At 53.7% G+C, this 16,919-nt stretch overlaps 1 protein-coding gene across 1 annotated transcript in view; it reads right to left on the bottom strand.

Moving 5' to 3' along the window:
- TTC23 (tetratricopeptide repeat domain 23) overlaps window positions 1–16,919 on the bottom strand; it is a 38,982-nt gene that overhangs the window by 4,003 nt on the left and 18,060 nt on the right. The window contains exons 7-9 of the mRNA XM_056124645.1: window positions 12,202–12,307; window positions 7,675–7,802; window positions 6,207–6,356 (exon numbers count right to left, since the gene is read on the bottom strand). Of these exons, the coding sequence (XP_055980620.1) occupies window positions 6,207–6,356; window positions 7,675–7,802; window positions 12,202–12,307 (384 nt within the window). The remainder of the gene's footprint in view (window positions 1–6,206; window positions 6,357–7,674; window positions 7,803–12,201; window positions 12,308–16,919) is intronic.

The raw sequence follows: 16,919 nt of genomic DNA, 5'->3' as shown, positions 1-16,919 counted from the left end.
GCCCGCCAGGAGAGATTCGGAAGCACAGAGCTAGGAGCAAGCCCTGAGCACTGCCGGGCGGGGTCCCCAGGCCCCCAAAACATAGACATTTGGGCTGGAGAGGTGTAGTCCAGGGGTTAAGGCACTGGCCTTGCACACAATGAACCCCTGTTGGATATTTGATACCCCACAGGGTCCCTCAAGCACTGTTTGTATTGTATAGTGATACTTCCTCATACATCAGGTGGGGGGTGGGTGGCTGGGTTGGGTCTGAGCGCAGGTGAGGTGCCCCAGGGACCGAAGACAAATCTCTGGCACCACATATGGTCCCCCAGGAACTGCCCCTGACCACAGTCCAGCATGAGAGCATGAGCTCCCTGCTCCCTGCAAAGGGACCCCCCCCCCCCCACACACACACAAGGAGGCTGTCAGAGGCAAGGCACTTGACTGTTCACGGGCCCCATTGCGGGCAGCTGGATGCTGGAAGGGCTCCCCAAATCTGCATGAGGGAAAACCCTCTGCCAGGAATAAAGGTCTCCTGGATGGCCCAGGTTCTTCTCGGGAGGTCAGTTCCCCCTGATGTGAAACCAGCCCTCCCACAATCTGGGTGGTCACCCTCACTGGCCCTGAGAATCTTAGGGTATGCGGGCTGCTCAGTCTTCCTTGCAGCTGATGTGCCAATGCTGCGAACGGCCTTGGGGATTTCTTTCCGCCTCCAACCCCTGCAGTGACCCCCCTCGTTCCCCAGGGAACCCCACGTCCTCACGTCCTCACCTGCGCCCAGGCCCAGGCCAGCCCCTGGCCTCCTGATCTATGAGGAAGTACCGGCTGCACGAGTGACTCAGGATGTGGACAGAGCAGTCATGTGGGATGTTCTTCCACAGAGCCTTCAGACAGAGCCGGCTCCAGTGATGTCAATTACAGAAAGTTCTGGAAAGAAAGCTGGGGTGGGGGTCGGGGGCAGGGGCACTGTACCACATGCCAGTGGGCTCAAGGCAGGTCGTGCGTCTGTACTGTCCGAGGGGTCCTTGCTCAAATAGCTTCTAAAAGCCCTCTTCTCTTTTTGCTGCAAACTTGTCTATCTTTTCCTTCCTTCCTTCCGTCCTTCCTTCCTTCTTTCCTTCCTTCCTTCCTTCCTTCCTTCCTTCCTTCCTTCCTTCCTCCCTCCCTCCCTCCCTCCCTCCTTCCCTCCTTTCCTCCCTTCCTCCCTCCCTCCCTCCTTTCCTTCCTTCCTTCTTCCCCTCCTTCTCTTCCTCCCTCCCTCCCTCCCTTCCTCCCTCCCTCCTTCCCTCCCTCCCTTCCCCTCTCTCTCCTTTCCTCCCTTCCTTTTCCCTTCCTTCTTTCCCTTCTTTCCCTCCTTTCCCTCCCTCTCTCTCTCTCTCTCTCCCTCCCTCCCTCTTGAGACTCCTAAGAAAACCTATTTTCTAGTTTGGGGGCAGGGGAGGAGGTGGGGGAGCAGTCTGACCATTGACAGCTGTTACTCAGGGTCTTCCGAGGGGCGTGGGGCTGCTACAGCCCTCCCCACCAGTCCACCCCGGGAAGGGCACACGGGCAATTCGGACAATGAGTGCGCTGAGGGGCATGTCCTGTTTACAAGCCAGCCTGGGCAGGCAGGGCGGAGGGAAGGGAGCCAGCTCTGGTGCAGGGACCAGAACAAGATGTTCTAGTAGGTTCCACACGGTGAGAAGGGGTGCGGGCGGCAGGTCACCAGCCCTGTCTCGCTGTTGTGGGTTTTTGTCTTTAAGCGGCATGGAACCCACAGTCAGAGAACATGGGACACTCATGCTTGGGGGCCGGAAAGATGGTTCAGTGGGCAGAGCACAGGTGCTGTGTGCAGGGGGCCTGGTCCCCCGCCCCAGTCCCCCAAACACACAAGCACTGCTGGGAGAGACATCCTCACAAAATCAACAATCACACACACACACACACACACACACACACACACACACACACACACACACAGGCCACTGACACTGGGAATCTGAAATTTCTACTTTGAAATGCATTATCTGGCACTCCCTGGGGCCAGGGAGGGGGGTAATCCCCAAGATTCCCATGGATTCTCAGGGAATTCTCATCGGGAACAAGGGCTGTTGGTGGCGAGAGGGAGGTGAAGAGCTGAGACCGGGACTGTGATGGAGCATCTGAGCCCAGCAGGCAGAAGTGGTTCCCAGTTCAGCTTTTTGTTTTACTCATTCGGGAGGGCTCCCAAGCAGTGCTCAGGGCACCCAGGATCCCTCCTGATCATAGTCAGCCTACGGACCTGGAGGGGTCAACACTTGGGGAACCAGGGCAGGTGGGAGTGAACTTGGGTCTCTGCCAGGGCAAGAGCCCTGAGCTTGCTCCCCGGTTCCCGAAATGGTGCTTCCAAGAGTCAGGATAATAGGACAGCGGGGAGGGCACTCGCTTGTCTTGCACGTGGCCAACCCAGATTTGATCCCTGGCACCAATGTGCCTGTGCCAGGAGTGATCCCTGAGTGCAGCGGCAGAAGTGAGCCCTGAGCACTGCAGGGTGTGGCTTCCAAACCAAAAGAAATGGTTCTTCCAGCGTGAGCTTGGGGGGAATAAGGATAGAGGCCAGCCCTGCCCCATGGACAGCGCCTCCGACAGACTGTCCTTCTCGTCCCTGGAGCCCCTGGGTGTCCCACCCCACCCTTTCCTGTGGCCACACTCAAGAAGTTTCCTGCCATCTGCTGGCTGGACCTGGGACAGGGAGGGCAAGGGGGGAGGAGGCATTTCCAAATACAAAAAGGAAACCCATCACCACGAGGGGTTGAGTGGCAGGAAAGGAGGAACTCACGGTCCTGATAATCAAAGGGGGTGGGGGGGTCTGAGGTACTTGGGTGGGAGAAGACTTGGCTGGGGTGACCCTGGAGGTGAGACCCACAGGAGGGGGGCAGCTCAGTGAGGGGGGGGCAGGCAGGAAGGTCGGGGGCCTGGGGGAGCCATGTGAATCTCTGTATCTCTCTCTTTCTCACACACACACACACGTGCATGTACTCTCTCGCACACACACAGATCCCTCACTGACACAAACATATATATACATACATCACACATACACATTTCACACACTCAAATGTCATACATATATACCACTCTCTGACACATGTACTCACATCATCACACACGCACTCACATACACACACTCCCATATACACACATCGCACATGCACACACATCACACAAGTACACTCATATCACACATACACACTCACTCTCATACTCACATTGCAATACACTCTCACATCACACATACACACATTTGCATAAGTTTAACATATATACTCATATCACACATATACACATTACACATTCACTCACACACACACACACACATACAGACATACACACCTTCCAATGCTCTCAGAGTCACATACACATACTCATGGTCACAACACACACTGGCATCTCACACACACTCACCCCTACATAGACCGATGCACTCACAGTCACACACTCACACATCCCACAAAGACCAAAAGTGGCTGGGCCTGGATTGAACATAGCTGATCCGAGCTGGTGGCCAGAGGAGGACGAGGCCGCCTGTCAGGGGCCTGTTCCAATCCTTCCTCCAGGCTGCTGGCTGGGTTCTTAGCCACCCCCCCTCCCCCACCAGCTCCCTGTTTCCTTCTCAAACAAACATGCTCGCTGGCAACGTGGCAGGAGAGATGTATGGAAACAATGGAGGAACTGTGGCAGGAGGGACGGGGAGGCTCCTGAGCCCCGGTGCCAACGGATTCGAAAACACACAGACAGAATCCCAGCTCCAGGAGACAGGAAGAAACGCCTCCAGGGATACAGAGTCATCTCAAGGCCAGAACGCAGAAAGAGGAAATCAGAACAGTAAATCGCAAATTGTTAGGCAAGTGACCTACGAAATTAAGATCTTACTTCTCTGCAAAAGTTACAAAACAGACAAACCATCAGCCAACACAGTCAAGAAAAAAGCGAAGAAATTTCTTACGACTCAGAAATCACAACGGCAAAATAACCATTAAAATAGTAGCGATTCTAAATGTTCATGGGACCAGTTTGCAAAACTCTACCTGAAAGATCTAAATAAAAAAGACATTAACCTAGAAAAAGTTTACCCAAATCATCCCACGAGAAAGAGAAATCTTCACAGACCTTTTTTTTTTTTTGGATAAACTGATAAAGAAAATTGTCAAGAAATTTCCCCCCAGAAGGGTTCAATGGGAAATAAGTGTCCAGAGACAGGGTAGTTCAATACTCCATAAATTCCTTAAGAACATATAAAATAAAGCTCATGAAGCAAAGGTGACATTGCTACTTAAATATCACTTGTAAATATTGTTGTACCGATCCCAAAATAAAAGCAAAACAGAATCAACATAACATTAAGAAAATAATTCAATATGACTCAGGAAATTTATTCCAGGAATGCTAGGGTGGCTCAATATTGTCCTAAAATATACCACATGGCTATGAAGAATGAACTGATTAGCCCCATCAATAGTTCAGTCTTTGATAAAATACAATGTTCATTCCCACTAAACTCATAAAAATAGAGACTAATGGATATACTCCCATAACATGATAAAATATATAAACCTTAGTCCTAAAGCCAGCCTTTACTAAATGCACTACCTTTAAAGACATTTCCAATATAATCAAGAACCAGGACAGTCTGCACATCATTTCTCCTGTTTATGACTGTACTTCAGGCACGAACCAATGCAATTAGGCCAGAAAAATCAATTCAAGGCATAAGAACCAGAAAACACAAAGTAAAACCATCTGCAGATTCCATGATACTAAACTCAGAGATCTTGGAAGATTCAACAGTTGAATTCACTCCATCAAGAAAGGCAGCAACTGGGGCTGGAGTGATAGCACAGCAGGTAGGGCGTTTGCCTTGCACGCGGACAGACCCAAGTTTGATTCCCAGGATTCCATATGGTCCCCCGAGCACAGCCAGAAGTAATTCCTGAGTGCATGAACCAGAAGTAACCCCTGTGCATCTTTGGGTGTGACCCAAAAAACAAATAAATTAATTAATTAATTTAATTAAATTTAAAAAAAGAAAGGCAGCAACTAATAGAACAGAAAATGGACTTCCTTATAGACACAAAATCACCAGTCAAAAGTTAAACAAGGGGATCAAACACTGGTTAGAATGGCATTAAAGAAGATAAAATGATGCTTTGATGCCAACTTAATTTAAACTTTTCAATATTTACATAAGGCACACCTTATTTTTTAATTTAATTTTTAGACTTTTTTTTTTGGCCACACCCAGTGATGCTCAGGGCTGACTCCTGGCTCTGTACTCAGGGATCACTACTGGTGGGACTTGAGGGCCCATAGGTGGTGCTGGGGATTGAACCCAGGTTTGCTGCATGCAAGGCAAAAAGCCACTAAACTTTTAATGGAGCTAGACAAGTCGATATTAAGATTCACGTGGGAACAAGAGATGCAAGAATAGCGAGAGGCCACAGACACAGGTCAGAGGAGTTGGGGCTCTTGTCTTGCAGGTGGCCAGCCCCAGTTCAATCTCTGGAAACCTGCATTCCTTCAGGCATTGAGAATGCACCCCAGGAGCCCCTAAGCCCCATTGGGGAGGCCCAGGGCAGCCCCGGGACCCAAGCAGGACCGCATCCGTAGGGTGTTGCACGCAATTGCAGGCCCCATTGGCTGAGAATAACCAAAAGGTTAGGCCGCTCCCCTGCGGCCTCCTGAGCAGCGCCCCTAAATATATGTCTAGGAAACCTGCAGGTCACTGGGGGTGCTCTCAGATATGACATCCTGCTGTTGGCTCTCAGATCCCCTTGATACAGACCTCTCTGTCCCCAGAGACAGCTCTCTGGAAGAAGAGCGACGGCCGCTCCTCACAACCACTCCCGCGCATTGAACCCCGGCTGAAAAAGCAAGAGGCAGCGAAGTGCTCCAAGCAAGCAGAAGTTTTCCACAGAGGAGCAGGCCCTGAGTAACGGACAGCATCTAATGGGAGCTGGATAAATCAGACTATCGAAAAATGAAAAATTAGTAGCGTGGTTAAAAAAGAAAAAGTTTTTTTTTTTAATTTAAAAATATACACAGGTGCGAGGGATGCAGGATCTTTGAGCCCAAGAGCATTGGCTCATGGTCTCTGCAGACGTCTGATCATGTGACACCACTTACAAGGTCTCCTTTCAAATGACCACTGGGGGGATTGGAGGGTGTGGTGGGGTTTTTTCTCCACCTTCACGTTAGTGTCACTTCACCTTCTTTAGCTTCTTGTGGGCCCCAGTGTAGTTCTTCTGTGCCAGGTCGGCCGTGCTCAGGATTCTGTAGGTCTCCACCACCTCAGGGCTGAGGTCTCCGAACACACCCTCTTTGGCTTCTAGGGACTCCCGCAGGATGGCGAAGGCTTTCTGCAGAGGGGGCACAGGGCCGTCAGGGTGAGAGGGCAGAGGCGGGCGGGCCCCGTCCGTAGCTTGCTGGTGGGCTTCAGGGGTGCACTCTGGAAGGGGATGGGGTGGGGCCCGAAGCAGACTGACTTCCCCCTGGGTTCTTGAGCACTACCCACAGTGAACCTCTGGGAATGTTCTAGAATCAGAGCAGCCCCCACCCCTATCCTGGCAGGAAGCACCTCTCTATTTCACTGGGGGATCCAGAAAAGCCCCTAAACTCCAACTGAGACTGTTGCTATTGCCCCTGTGAGGCCAGAGGAAGTGGCAGTGGGTTGAGGATTGTGGGTGTGAATGAAAAGTCTAAATAAAAAAATGAAACTGGAGGCCAGAGTGATAGCACAGCAAGGAGGACCTTTGCCTTGAACGTGGCCAACCCAGGTTTGAGCCCTGGCATCCCACAGGGTCGCCTGAGCACCGCCAGGAGTGATTCCTGGGTGCAGAGCCAGAAGTAACCCCTGAGCATCACCAGGTGTGACCACAAAAGCCAAAACCAAACAAACAAACAAACAAAAAAAAAAAAACAGAAACCGACTGAGACTGAGGTGAGAGAGATTAATTATTGGGGGCAGGGGCTGGTGAAAGAAGACAGCAGGGATGACACTGGCCTTGAAAGCAGCCAACCTGAGTTCGATCCTGAGCACCCATAGGGTCCCCAGAGCCCCACCAAGAGTGATCCCTGAACACAGAGCCAGGAGTCAGCCTTGAGCACCACTGGATGTGGCCCCAACCCCCAACCCCCCCCCCACCAGAAAAAGAGAGTAGATGGGTCGCAGCCCTTGTCTTGCGTGCAACTGACCTGGGTTCAGTCCCCGACTCTGCAAAGGAGCCCTGTGAGGAGTAAACCCTGAGCACCATGGGATGTGGCCCCCAAACAAAGACATACACACAAAAAGAATTGGGAGAGTGTTCTCCGCAGCAGGCAACACAAACAACAACATTTTATCTGCAGGGTTTACCTTGATGCAGGGTTTACCTTTTCTTTCGTGTCTACATAAATGGAGCCACAGGACGTGCTGAGAGCTTATGGCTTGGTGGGAAGTTAAGGCCCCATCAACCCAGGAAAGTGAGTCTGTGAGCCCACCTCTACAGAGAGAGCGCTGGGGCAGATGATGTGTGGGACGCCTGGGTGCTGCGTAGGACCCTAGGTGCTGCGTGGGACCCCCAGGTGCTGTGTGGGACCCCGGGTGCTGCATGGGACCGCCAGAGGCACACACCTCACTCCACGCTGGGGCTTCTAGGCACCCACCTGTGTGTGTGAAACTGGGAAAAAGCCACATACCTCTTGCTGGCCGGTGGCTTGTAGAAACTGGCAGTATTCATCCTGGATGGAGAGGAATCTGGCTTTCCCTAGCTCTTCGCACTTCTTGAGGTGTTCCAAGGTCTCCTGAAAATACTGGTCAGCTACATCTGAAGAAAAGGGGAGGCAACACCAGCTCTGCAAACTGCACAGTGCTTTGAGAGGGAAGCAGGGGAAATTAGGGGCTCTAAAGGAGGGAGCCTTTTTTGTGGGGGGGTCACCTCCGGCGATGTTCAGGGGTCAATCCTGGCTCTCCACGGAGGGAGCCAGAGAACTATGGAATGGAAAGAAGCTGACACAGTGGGACATCAGCCAATTGAGTCAGAACAGACCTGGGTCTCAGAAGGACCCTGCGATTTCTTTATGGCCACCTGGCGGTTTTCAGGGCTTGCTCCTGGCTCTGAGCTCAGGAATCGCTCCTGGTGGGCACAGGGGACCCTACGGGGTGGCAGGGATTAAACCAGGTTGACCAAGTATAAGGCAAGTGCCGCACCAGCTGTGTGAAGCCCCTGGATTGGGTTTTTAGAGTTCCTGGTTTGTTTGGGGGCCACACCTGTGCTCAGGGCTTACTCCTAGCTCTGTGCTTAGGAGTCACTCCTGGTGGGGCTCAAGGGACCCTCTGGGACACTGGAGATTGAACCTAGATAGGTCATGAGCAAGGCAAGCGATCTTCCCTGCTGTAACTGCTCCAGCCCCTGGTTTGGTTTTTTAGCTCACACCCAGCAGTGCTTGGGACTCACTCCTGGCTCTGTGCTCGGGGCTCACCTCTGGAGGGGCTGTAGATTTAATTAGGGTCAGTGGCATGTGAGAAAAGTGCCTTCATATCTCTCTCCCTCTCTCCTTCCTTTCTAACTGGAAGAAATTGAGTCTGAGTGGACTTTGCTAGGCCTTGTGCTCGCCCCCCTAAAGCTGTGTCCTTACTACCGTGAGGGGTGGTGTAGCCCATCCACTGATGCTGGGCCACAGAACAGGATCAGTGGCTCGAGCAGGCGCACGCGAGGCGTGTGTGGGCTGGGAGGCTGGGGGGGGGGGGGGGGGCTCGGTCCCGTTTGGATGCTCATATACAGGCAAAAGGAGCCTGGCCTTCACACAGGGCCTGAGGAATGTGGGCTGGTGACTTGGCACCAGCACCCGGAGGCTTTTAATTAAGATAAACAGCAGTGCTGGGACGCCCCGGGCAGGAGCTGGGCAGGCGAGGACAGACAGGCTGGGCAGCGGCAGGACCCCGGGGCCCTGAGAAATGGTGGCTCCAGTCTGCGCCCAGTTGTCCTCCCCCTGCCTTGGGCCCCCTCAACCTAGGGACCCTCCTGCTCACAGCTGCGCGTTCCAGGTGTTCATGGGGTCCAGAGACCAGGTGACACAGGTCCCACCAGGGCTGTCACTGTGGGGGTCTCTGTCTCCATCTGGCCATGGTCCCTGCCCCTGGCATGGCATCAGTTGGGAAGTTCAGGATCAGTCCCCCACCACATCACATATCCAGGTGATTCAGACACATTGGGGGCAGGAGGGCGGGGGTACGGAGACAGCAATCAGGGATCTGGGGTGCATGTGCCTCTCTCCCAGGGTCAAAGGGCAGAGCACAGGTGAAGCCCAACACAGCTTCCGTTCTGCATGTGGACACCCATGGGGTGAGGAAGGGTCTCCCATCCTGCCCGGCAGCTCTGGAGAGTGGGCAACATGGCTCATCCTAGTCTCTCCTCTCACCCCAACCTCCCTAGATGGGGCATATGCTGTGGAGCCTTCTAGAAGTTTCTGAGCTCTTGAGAAACCAAACATGAGCCCTCCTCCCTCCCGGGTACTGCCCTCTGCTCTGGGGGAGCCCCCAAATGCAGCTGATCTCTGGCATCCAGGGCATGGGGGTGGGGGTATGGCAAGACAAGGCCCTGGGGAGGGGTGGAGGTGGGTCTGGGGCCCACGGGACTATGGCAAGGGCAAAAGACGCAGGTGGGCAGGAGGAAGAAGGAAGAGGAAGGGAGAGAGGTCAGGGCCCCCTGGGGTTCTCCCTGCTCCCCTGCATCCCCAGGCCTTCATTCGGGGTCTGAGGCTGGAGCAGGGCAGGGAGGTGCCTGGGGAGCCGCTTAGAGGCATTTGAGGGGCAGGAGGCCTAGAGACCCCGCGGCGGGCAGGAGCCCACAGGGTCTGGTTCCGGGAGACACTGCAGGAACAGCTCAGGGACACGCCGAGAAGTAGGTGCAGGGACACGCCAAGAAGTAGGTGCCGGGTCCCCGTGGAAGGTGGGAAAGGGAAGGCTGCTGGGGGATCTCAGGAAGGCAACCCAGCTCCCAGACCCCCACAACTCCCAGCTGTCCTGGGGTGAGCCATTGCCTGGCTGGCACCTCTTCCAAACAAGGGCCTCCTGGGCAGCACTGGGGTTTACGACTTGGCGCCCGGCCCTGCCTTGTCGGTCTCCTGGGATAAGGGGCTGGAAATAGGGGGTCTGCACCCCGCAGCAATCTCGCCGGCCCAGCGTCACCCCAACCAAGTTTGTCCAAGGCTGCGGGGTCCTCACCCGATCCGGGCTACATGAGCTCTGGCCAGTTTTGTCTGCATAAGGCTCGTGGGGGAGCCCCGAGCCTGAGCATTCGCTGGCATGCAGACCAGAAACTCCGGCTTCTTGGCCCGAAGCCCGTTTGCCCAAGGACAGCGCCTTCCATGGGCATCTGCAGGCCCGCTAGTGTGGCTAGAAAGGTGTGGGCAGGTTTCAGCCCAGGGCACGGAGGGCGCAGAGACAGGGTCCCCGGGGGTCTGACTAGCCAGGTCCCAGGCCACAGTCAGAGTGGGTCACAGCAATGCTTCCTGAGCTGAGTTTCTATTTCTTTTCTCCCATGTGGGGGCACATGAGGGGCTTACAGAGTCCCCGCCGTCTGGGGGCCGCCCTTCCCGGTTCCCCCTGCATTATCTGGGTGGACGTGACAAGTGCCTATCCGGAAACAGCCCTGGGTGGACAGAGGAACTCTCAAGTTTGGGGGCAGCGGTGAGTGGACACTGAGGTGGGAAGGAAAAGGGGCTACAGGGACCCCTAGTGGACCCAGTCCAGGAGTAAGCACTCATGCCGGGGAGCAGAAGAGGGCCCAACAGGGCTCCCTGGGAAGCACCACCACTCACCCCATCCTTGCTCCACTTCCTCTGCACCTCTCCCTGTCTACAACCCCAGATCTGCTTCCGCCTTTCCACTTCTCCCATGTGTCAGCTGTGGTGGGCAGGTCGGGGTGCAGCGTGCCTGATCTCTGCCCCTGGCTGCCACCAGGGACTCCCCAAACCCACTTCCCTCTTCTTGACTCCTGTCCATCCCTCTCTCTGGGTGGCCTCGCAAGAGGAGGCCTGCAAGGAGAGGCCCCGTGCCTCCTGGTGCCTTTACAAGGTGACCTGGAGGTCGAGTCTGAATTCTAACATGCCACAGGCCAGCTCGGGCCAGGCGGGACATGAGCTAACCTGCCCGGGCCTCAGACTCTCCACGGATGACAGAGACTGTTCTTACTGCTTAGGGCTGTTGTGGGACTGAGCTAATGTACTGTATTTCCCCACTGTTGGATTGTCGCACCCTGATTTTAAGTATTACTAGCACAATGTAAAACTGTGTGTGTGTGTGTGTGTGTGTGTGTGCGTGTGTGTGTGCGTGCATGTGTGTGTGTTGGGATGATGAGTGTTTCACAGGACCAGAGAGTGCTCTGCTTTGCCTGCAGGATCCCTGGGTTCTGCCTGGCATGATGCCCTGAGCACCTCTGGGTATTACACCAAATTGGAAAAAACAAAGCGCTGGAGATCAAACCCGGGTTGGTCACATGGAGCGGGTGGCTGTATACACATGGCCAACCTGGTTTCGATCCCCGGCATCCCATAGGTTCCCAGAGCCTGCCAGGAGTGATCCCTGAGCACCACCAGGTGTGGCCCAAAAACCAAAGAGAAGGAAAGGGCAATTGTGCTGTCGCATGCGGGGGTGGCGCAGACATCATGAGCCCCACCCTGGCTCACATAGGCATCTGCTGTGAGTGAGGCTGTTTCTGGAAAGTTTGATGCATACATGCACCCCAAACCCTCCCCCAAAAAGTCCTGAGACTGGGTGTCCTCTGTCCAGAGAGGCAGAAGGAATAGCCGGGCCCAGCAGGAAGGTGGATACAAGGACCCCCAGAGCAGAAGAAAACCCATGAGGAGTCAACAAGATGGAGCAAAACTGTTCCCCTGGGGGCAACATGTCCACCATCTCCCCAGGGGCCATGTGTCCACCCGTCTCCCCAGGACCATGTGTCCACACATTTACCAGGCCCACATGTCTCCCCATCTCCTGGGGGCCATGTGTCCACCATCTCCCCAGGGGCCACGTGTCCACCCATCTACCAGGACCACATGTCCACCCATCTCCCCAGGGGCCACATGTCCACCCATCCCCAAGGGCCATGCCTCCCCCAAGGGCCTGGCTCCTAACAGTCCCCAGTGATCTAGTAACAGACACAGACATGGGACAGGAGTGGGCAGGGGGAGCAGGGGGCCCAACCCCCAGGCATCTCTCACCATGGTGCTCAGGTGTCCCTGAGGTGAGGGCAGCGTGTGCTACACAGTGCGCAGAGTCGGCTGCGTCCTCATTCAAGGGGCTTCTGCTCAGGAGGATGAGGTGAGCCTGTGACCAAAGAGCAGAAACACGCAGGTTTGAAACATCCACTTATGAAGGCCAAGCACTGGCCTTGCACACGGCCAACCCAGCTTCGATTCCTGGCACCCCATAGTGTCCCTTGAGCACTTCCAGGAGTTATTTAAAGTGCAGAGCCAGAAGCAAGCCCTGAAGACCACCAGGTGTGGCACCCAAACCAAAATACTACTACTACTATGATAGCACAGCGGTAGGGCATTTGCCTTGCGCGTGGCCGACCCAGCTGAGCCGGGTTTGATTCCTCCGCCCCTCTCGGACAGCCTGGCAAGCTACCAAGAGTATCTCGCCCACACGGCAAAACCTGGGAAGCTACCCGTGATGTATTCGATATGCCAAACACAGTAACAACTAGTTTCACGATGGAGATGTTACTGGGCCCGCTCGAGCAAATCAATGAACAGCAGGAGGACAGTGCCACAGTGCTACTAATAGTACTTATGGCTTTGAAAAGCTGCTGCCCCCTTTATCAAAGTGCCCTTGACCTTCCTCCGAGCCTGTCCCCATGGTCCTTCTATGCCTCTTCCCTCTCCTGAGCCTCTGCCTGCACTGCTTGGCCATCTCAGTTCTATCAGCCACGGCCAAGGACTCATCATCTTTGGCTACTGTCCATCCCCTTGTTCTCTCTATACCATGTGTCAGCTAAGTGGTGTTTGTCCTTCTCCCTCTGACCTATTTTGCCCGATGCACACCAAGAATTTGTCTAAACTTACAGCTGTGCTGTGCCCCACTGTGGATGTGGATTTCAACCGTGGCTTCTTGGCCCACTCACCTGTGCCTGATATTTGAGTTATTTCCATATCCTGCCCAGAATATTTAAACACTGAGTTAAAAAGAGATACTCCCAGGTGGGGAGAGGGGAAACACGACCTAGTGTGGTTTAGGTTGTGCTTCCCCTTCTCTTGGTTTTCTGGAGCAACAACAGGCAGATAGGACTCTGCAGAGAAGTTTATAGCATACAGCCTAATGGCATAAGGGACTGGCTATGGAAGAATATGGATGGTCACAGAAGGACCACGGAATGATGACCTCAGGAGGAAGACTATGGAAGGATTACCACGGAGACCATGGAAAGATGGCCATAGAAGGACCACAGAAGGAGGACTATGGAAGGAAGACCACGGAAGGAGGACCATGGAAAGAAAACCACGAAAGGATCACGGAAGGAGGACCACAGAAGGAAGACCACAGAATGATCACAGAAGGAGGACCATGGAAGGAAGACCACGGAAGGAAGGCCAAAGAAGAATGGCCAGCCCATTGCCTCAAAGCCTATTGGACAGCTATGTATGAGCCAGAGGTGATGGGGCAACTGCGGCCTCATGGGATGGGGGGCAGAACTGGCATGTCCTTCCTGCTCCTCTGAGGCCATGAGTTGCCCCCCCACGAGTGGCTCTCTGGCACGGCCATGGCCCCAGAGGCACACAAACGAATCTTAGATCTATGCAGCTTTTGGCAGAAATCCCTCCAGACTTAATTAGTAAAATATCAGAAGTCCAAAAATCGTGAGGCCGCAATAGCAGCTGCATGACATCATATGCTCTTCATAACCAGGAATAGAAAACAAATTATTTCATGATGCTTTTCAGCAGGTCTGATTGTTAGGGGGAAATTTCAAATAATAATGGTGCGACTTTTGTTGAAAATAATGAATGTAATCAAAGTAGAGAGAGAGTTCAGTGGAAATCGTCTGCCTCACAGGCAGGGGGAGGGTTGGGATGGGGGTATATTGGGGTTCTCGGCAGTGGAAAATATGCACTGGTGAAGGGAAGGGTGTTTGATCATTGTATGACCAAGACTTAAACCTGAAGCTTTGTAACTGTTCTCACGGTGATTCAATAAATAAATTAAGTAAAGTAAAGGTCCTCCCGTTGATCATCGATTTGCTCGAGCTGGCCCAGTAACGTCTCCATTGGAGACTTTGTTGTTACTGTGTCTGGCATATCGAATACTCTCGGTAGCTTGCCGGGCTCTCCGAGAGGGGCGGAGGAATCGAACTCGGGTCGGCCATGTAGGCTGCGTGCGAGGCAAACGCCCTACCGCTGTGCTATCGCTCCAGCCCTAAAAAAGAAGGATGACCACTGTTTAATATCTACCTTTTCATCTAGACACTGACACTCACCTGTCACCTGTTTTCAATGATCCTCGTAACAAGTCGTCACTATCCCGTCCTTTACCCCCATACTTGCGGTTTGGAAATGGAAGCTCGCAACTGCCCATCTGACCATCCTCTAGCCACTTTGGGGGTCTGTTGCCTGGGTTCCATGCAGAGGGATCGCACACATTCGTCTCTCTGCTGTCTTGCTTCACTTAGCGCTGCGCCCCCAGATCTGTCCGTTTTGGGGCAAACATCTAAGTGGCTCCTTGCCACTTTCTCATGTGCGATGCAAATCTGTCCTTTACTTTTTTTTTTTTTTTTTTTTTTTTGGCTTTTTGGGTCACACCCGGCGATGCACAGGGAATACTCCTGGCTCTGCACTCAGGAATTACTCCTGGCAGTGCTCAGGGGACCATATGGGATGCTGGGAATCGAACCTGGGTTGGCCGGCTGCAAGGCAAATACCTTACCCGCTGTGCTATTGCTCCAGCCCAAAATCTGTCTTTTCTTGAGGGACTTTATTATGTAGCTACAGATGAGAAGACTGAACTAGAAGCTGGATGGATGAGGGGGCGATGCTGAAAGGGGCTACGCCAGGACACCTCATAGCTAAGGGGGCGCAGGGCCCGGAAATATATCCTCTGGAGCTTGCGAGCTTCTTCCAACCTTTGTTCAGGGTCACTCCCAACAGTACTTGGGGGACCTTGCAGTGCCCGGAACTGAGCTGGCCACATGCCAGGCAAACACTTTAACCCCTGTGCTCTCTGGGGCCTCTTTACCTTGAAACTCCATCTGCAGATTCTGATTTTTTTCTGTCATGTCATGAATATTAGCATGCCTCCCATCCCCAATTTGGTCTGATGCACTAACTTGAAATGCATTAGAAAAGAAGCCAACAACAAAACAAAGCAACATAACAGTAGAATTGATCCACACAACTGACGGGGGCGGGGGGGAGGTGATAAAAGAGAGGGTGCTGAGGTCCAGTGGAGGAAAACAGGTCACTGGTGTGGCTGGAATTGTAGACATGAGAAACCATTATTAATTACGTGCATGAGAACCCATTCTATATCAACCATAGGAAAAGTTGCTTTTTTTTAATTCTTTGTTTGGGGGCCACATCTGGCAATGCTTAGGGGTTACCCCTCGCTCTGCACTCAGGAATCACTGCAGGAACAGGGGACCATATGGGATGTCGGGGATTGAATCTGGGTCTGTCATGTGCAAAGCAAGTCCCTTATCCACTGTAATATCTCTCCAGGCCCCAGAAAAAAAATATTTTTAATTAAATTTTTAAAAGAGGGGTTATGGGCCAAAGTGATAGTATAGCAAGAAAGGCGCTTGCCTTGCATGTGGTAGGCCCAAGGTTGATTCCCAGCACCGTCCCCCAAGCACTGCCAGGAGTGATTCCTGAAGGCAGAGCCAGGAGTAACCCCTGAACATTGCCAGGTGTGGGTCCCCCCAAAAGGGGGTGTTACTCGGCAGTGCTGGGGGCATCAGGGCTACGCTTCGCAGTGCTGTGGGACTGAGAGGTGCTCAGGATCCGTAAAGCTAAGCGGGCACTTTCCCACTTGAGCTGTTGCCTGACCTCTCTGGCTTGAAATGCTTCCAAGTTCTCCCAAATGTGAGAGTACATGATAAAGGAGCAGGGCAAAGTTGGGAGATAGCGGGGATCCCCGGCCCTGCCACGTGGTCAGTGTTTGGGGACAGGGACGGGAGCGTGAAAAGCCAGCCCCGCCCCGAGGCCGGCTGAGTCATGATCCCTTTCTGCTTCCCCTGTGAAGTCTGTCCAGCCTGTTTTTAAAGAGACCAGCCCCAGGGCCGGGGGGTGGGGGGTGGGGGGCAGAAAAAAAGAACCCAGGGCACCCCAATGAGCCCTGCCAGGAGCGAGCCGTGAGCACTGTTGGGGTGTGGCCCCCAAACATAAGAGAAAAGCCAAGGTCACCCCTGAAACCCAGTGAGTCTGACTCTTACTATCGCAGAGTGTGGGACACGGGGTTTTCAGAGGGTCCAATTGAGATATCTTCCAATCCCTTTTGTGCGGGAGTTCAGGGACACGCCTTCCATGTGACCAGCCTTAGCTCCCTCTTGGCACCATCTATGGTTCCTCTTGAGCATCAGCCCCCTCACCCTCACCTCAGCACCCCTGGGTGTTGCCCTGGACAGATTTTCAGGCCCATGCATAGAACTTGTCTAGGGAAGGGTCCCAGGACACCTGAACACCCAGGAGGACCCCTGAGGGACCCCTGCCCCCAACCAAGGGAAAAAAAACACTTGATTTTGTTTCCAATCACTGCCAACGTGTAGCTATGTGTCCAGTGCTCAGGAGTACAAGCCTCACATGCACGAAGCCAGAGTTTGGCCCTGACTGGCATCACAGGGGCTGTGGTGCTGGAGTCCCCCAGGGACGCCCAGGAGCAGCCCCCACCCCATCATGGGATGGCTCACTGTCCACTCAAACAGGAGTGGGAACAGGTCTGGAGCCAC

Source organism: Sorex fumeus, unplaced genomic scaffold (assembly GCF_029834395.1).
Source record: "Sorex fumeus unplaced genomic scaffold, SorFum_2.1 ptg000051l, whole genome shotgun sequence".
Classification (NCBI taxonomy): domain Eukaryota; kingdom Metazoa; phylum Chordata; class Mammalia; order Eulipotyphla; family Soricidae; genus Sorex; species Sorex fumeus.
The sequence above is the reverse complement of the archived record's forward strand: the minus strand, read 5'-3'. Positions and strand labels throughout refer to the sequence as shown.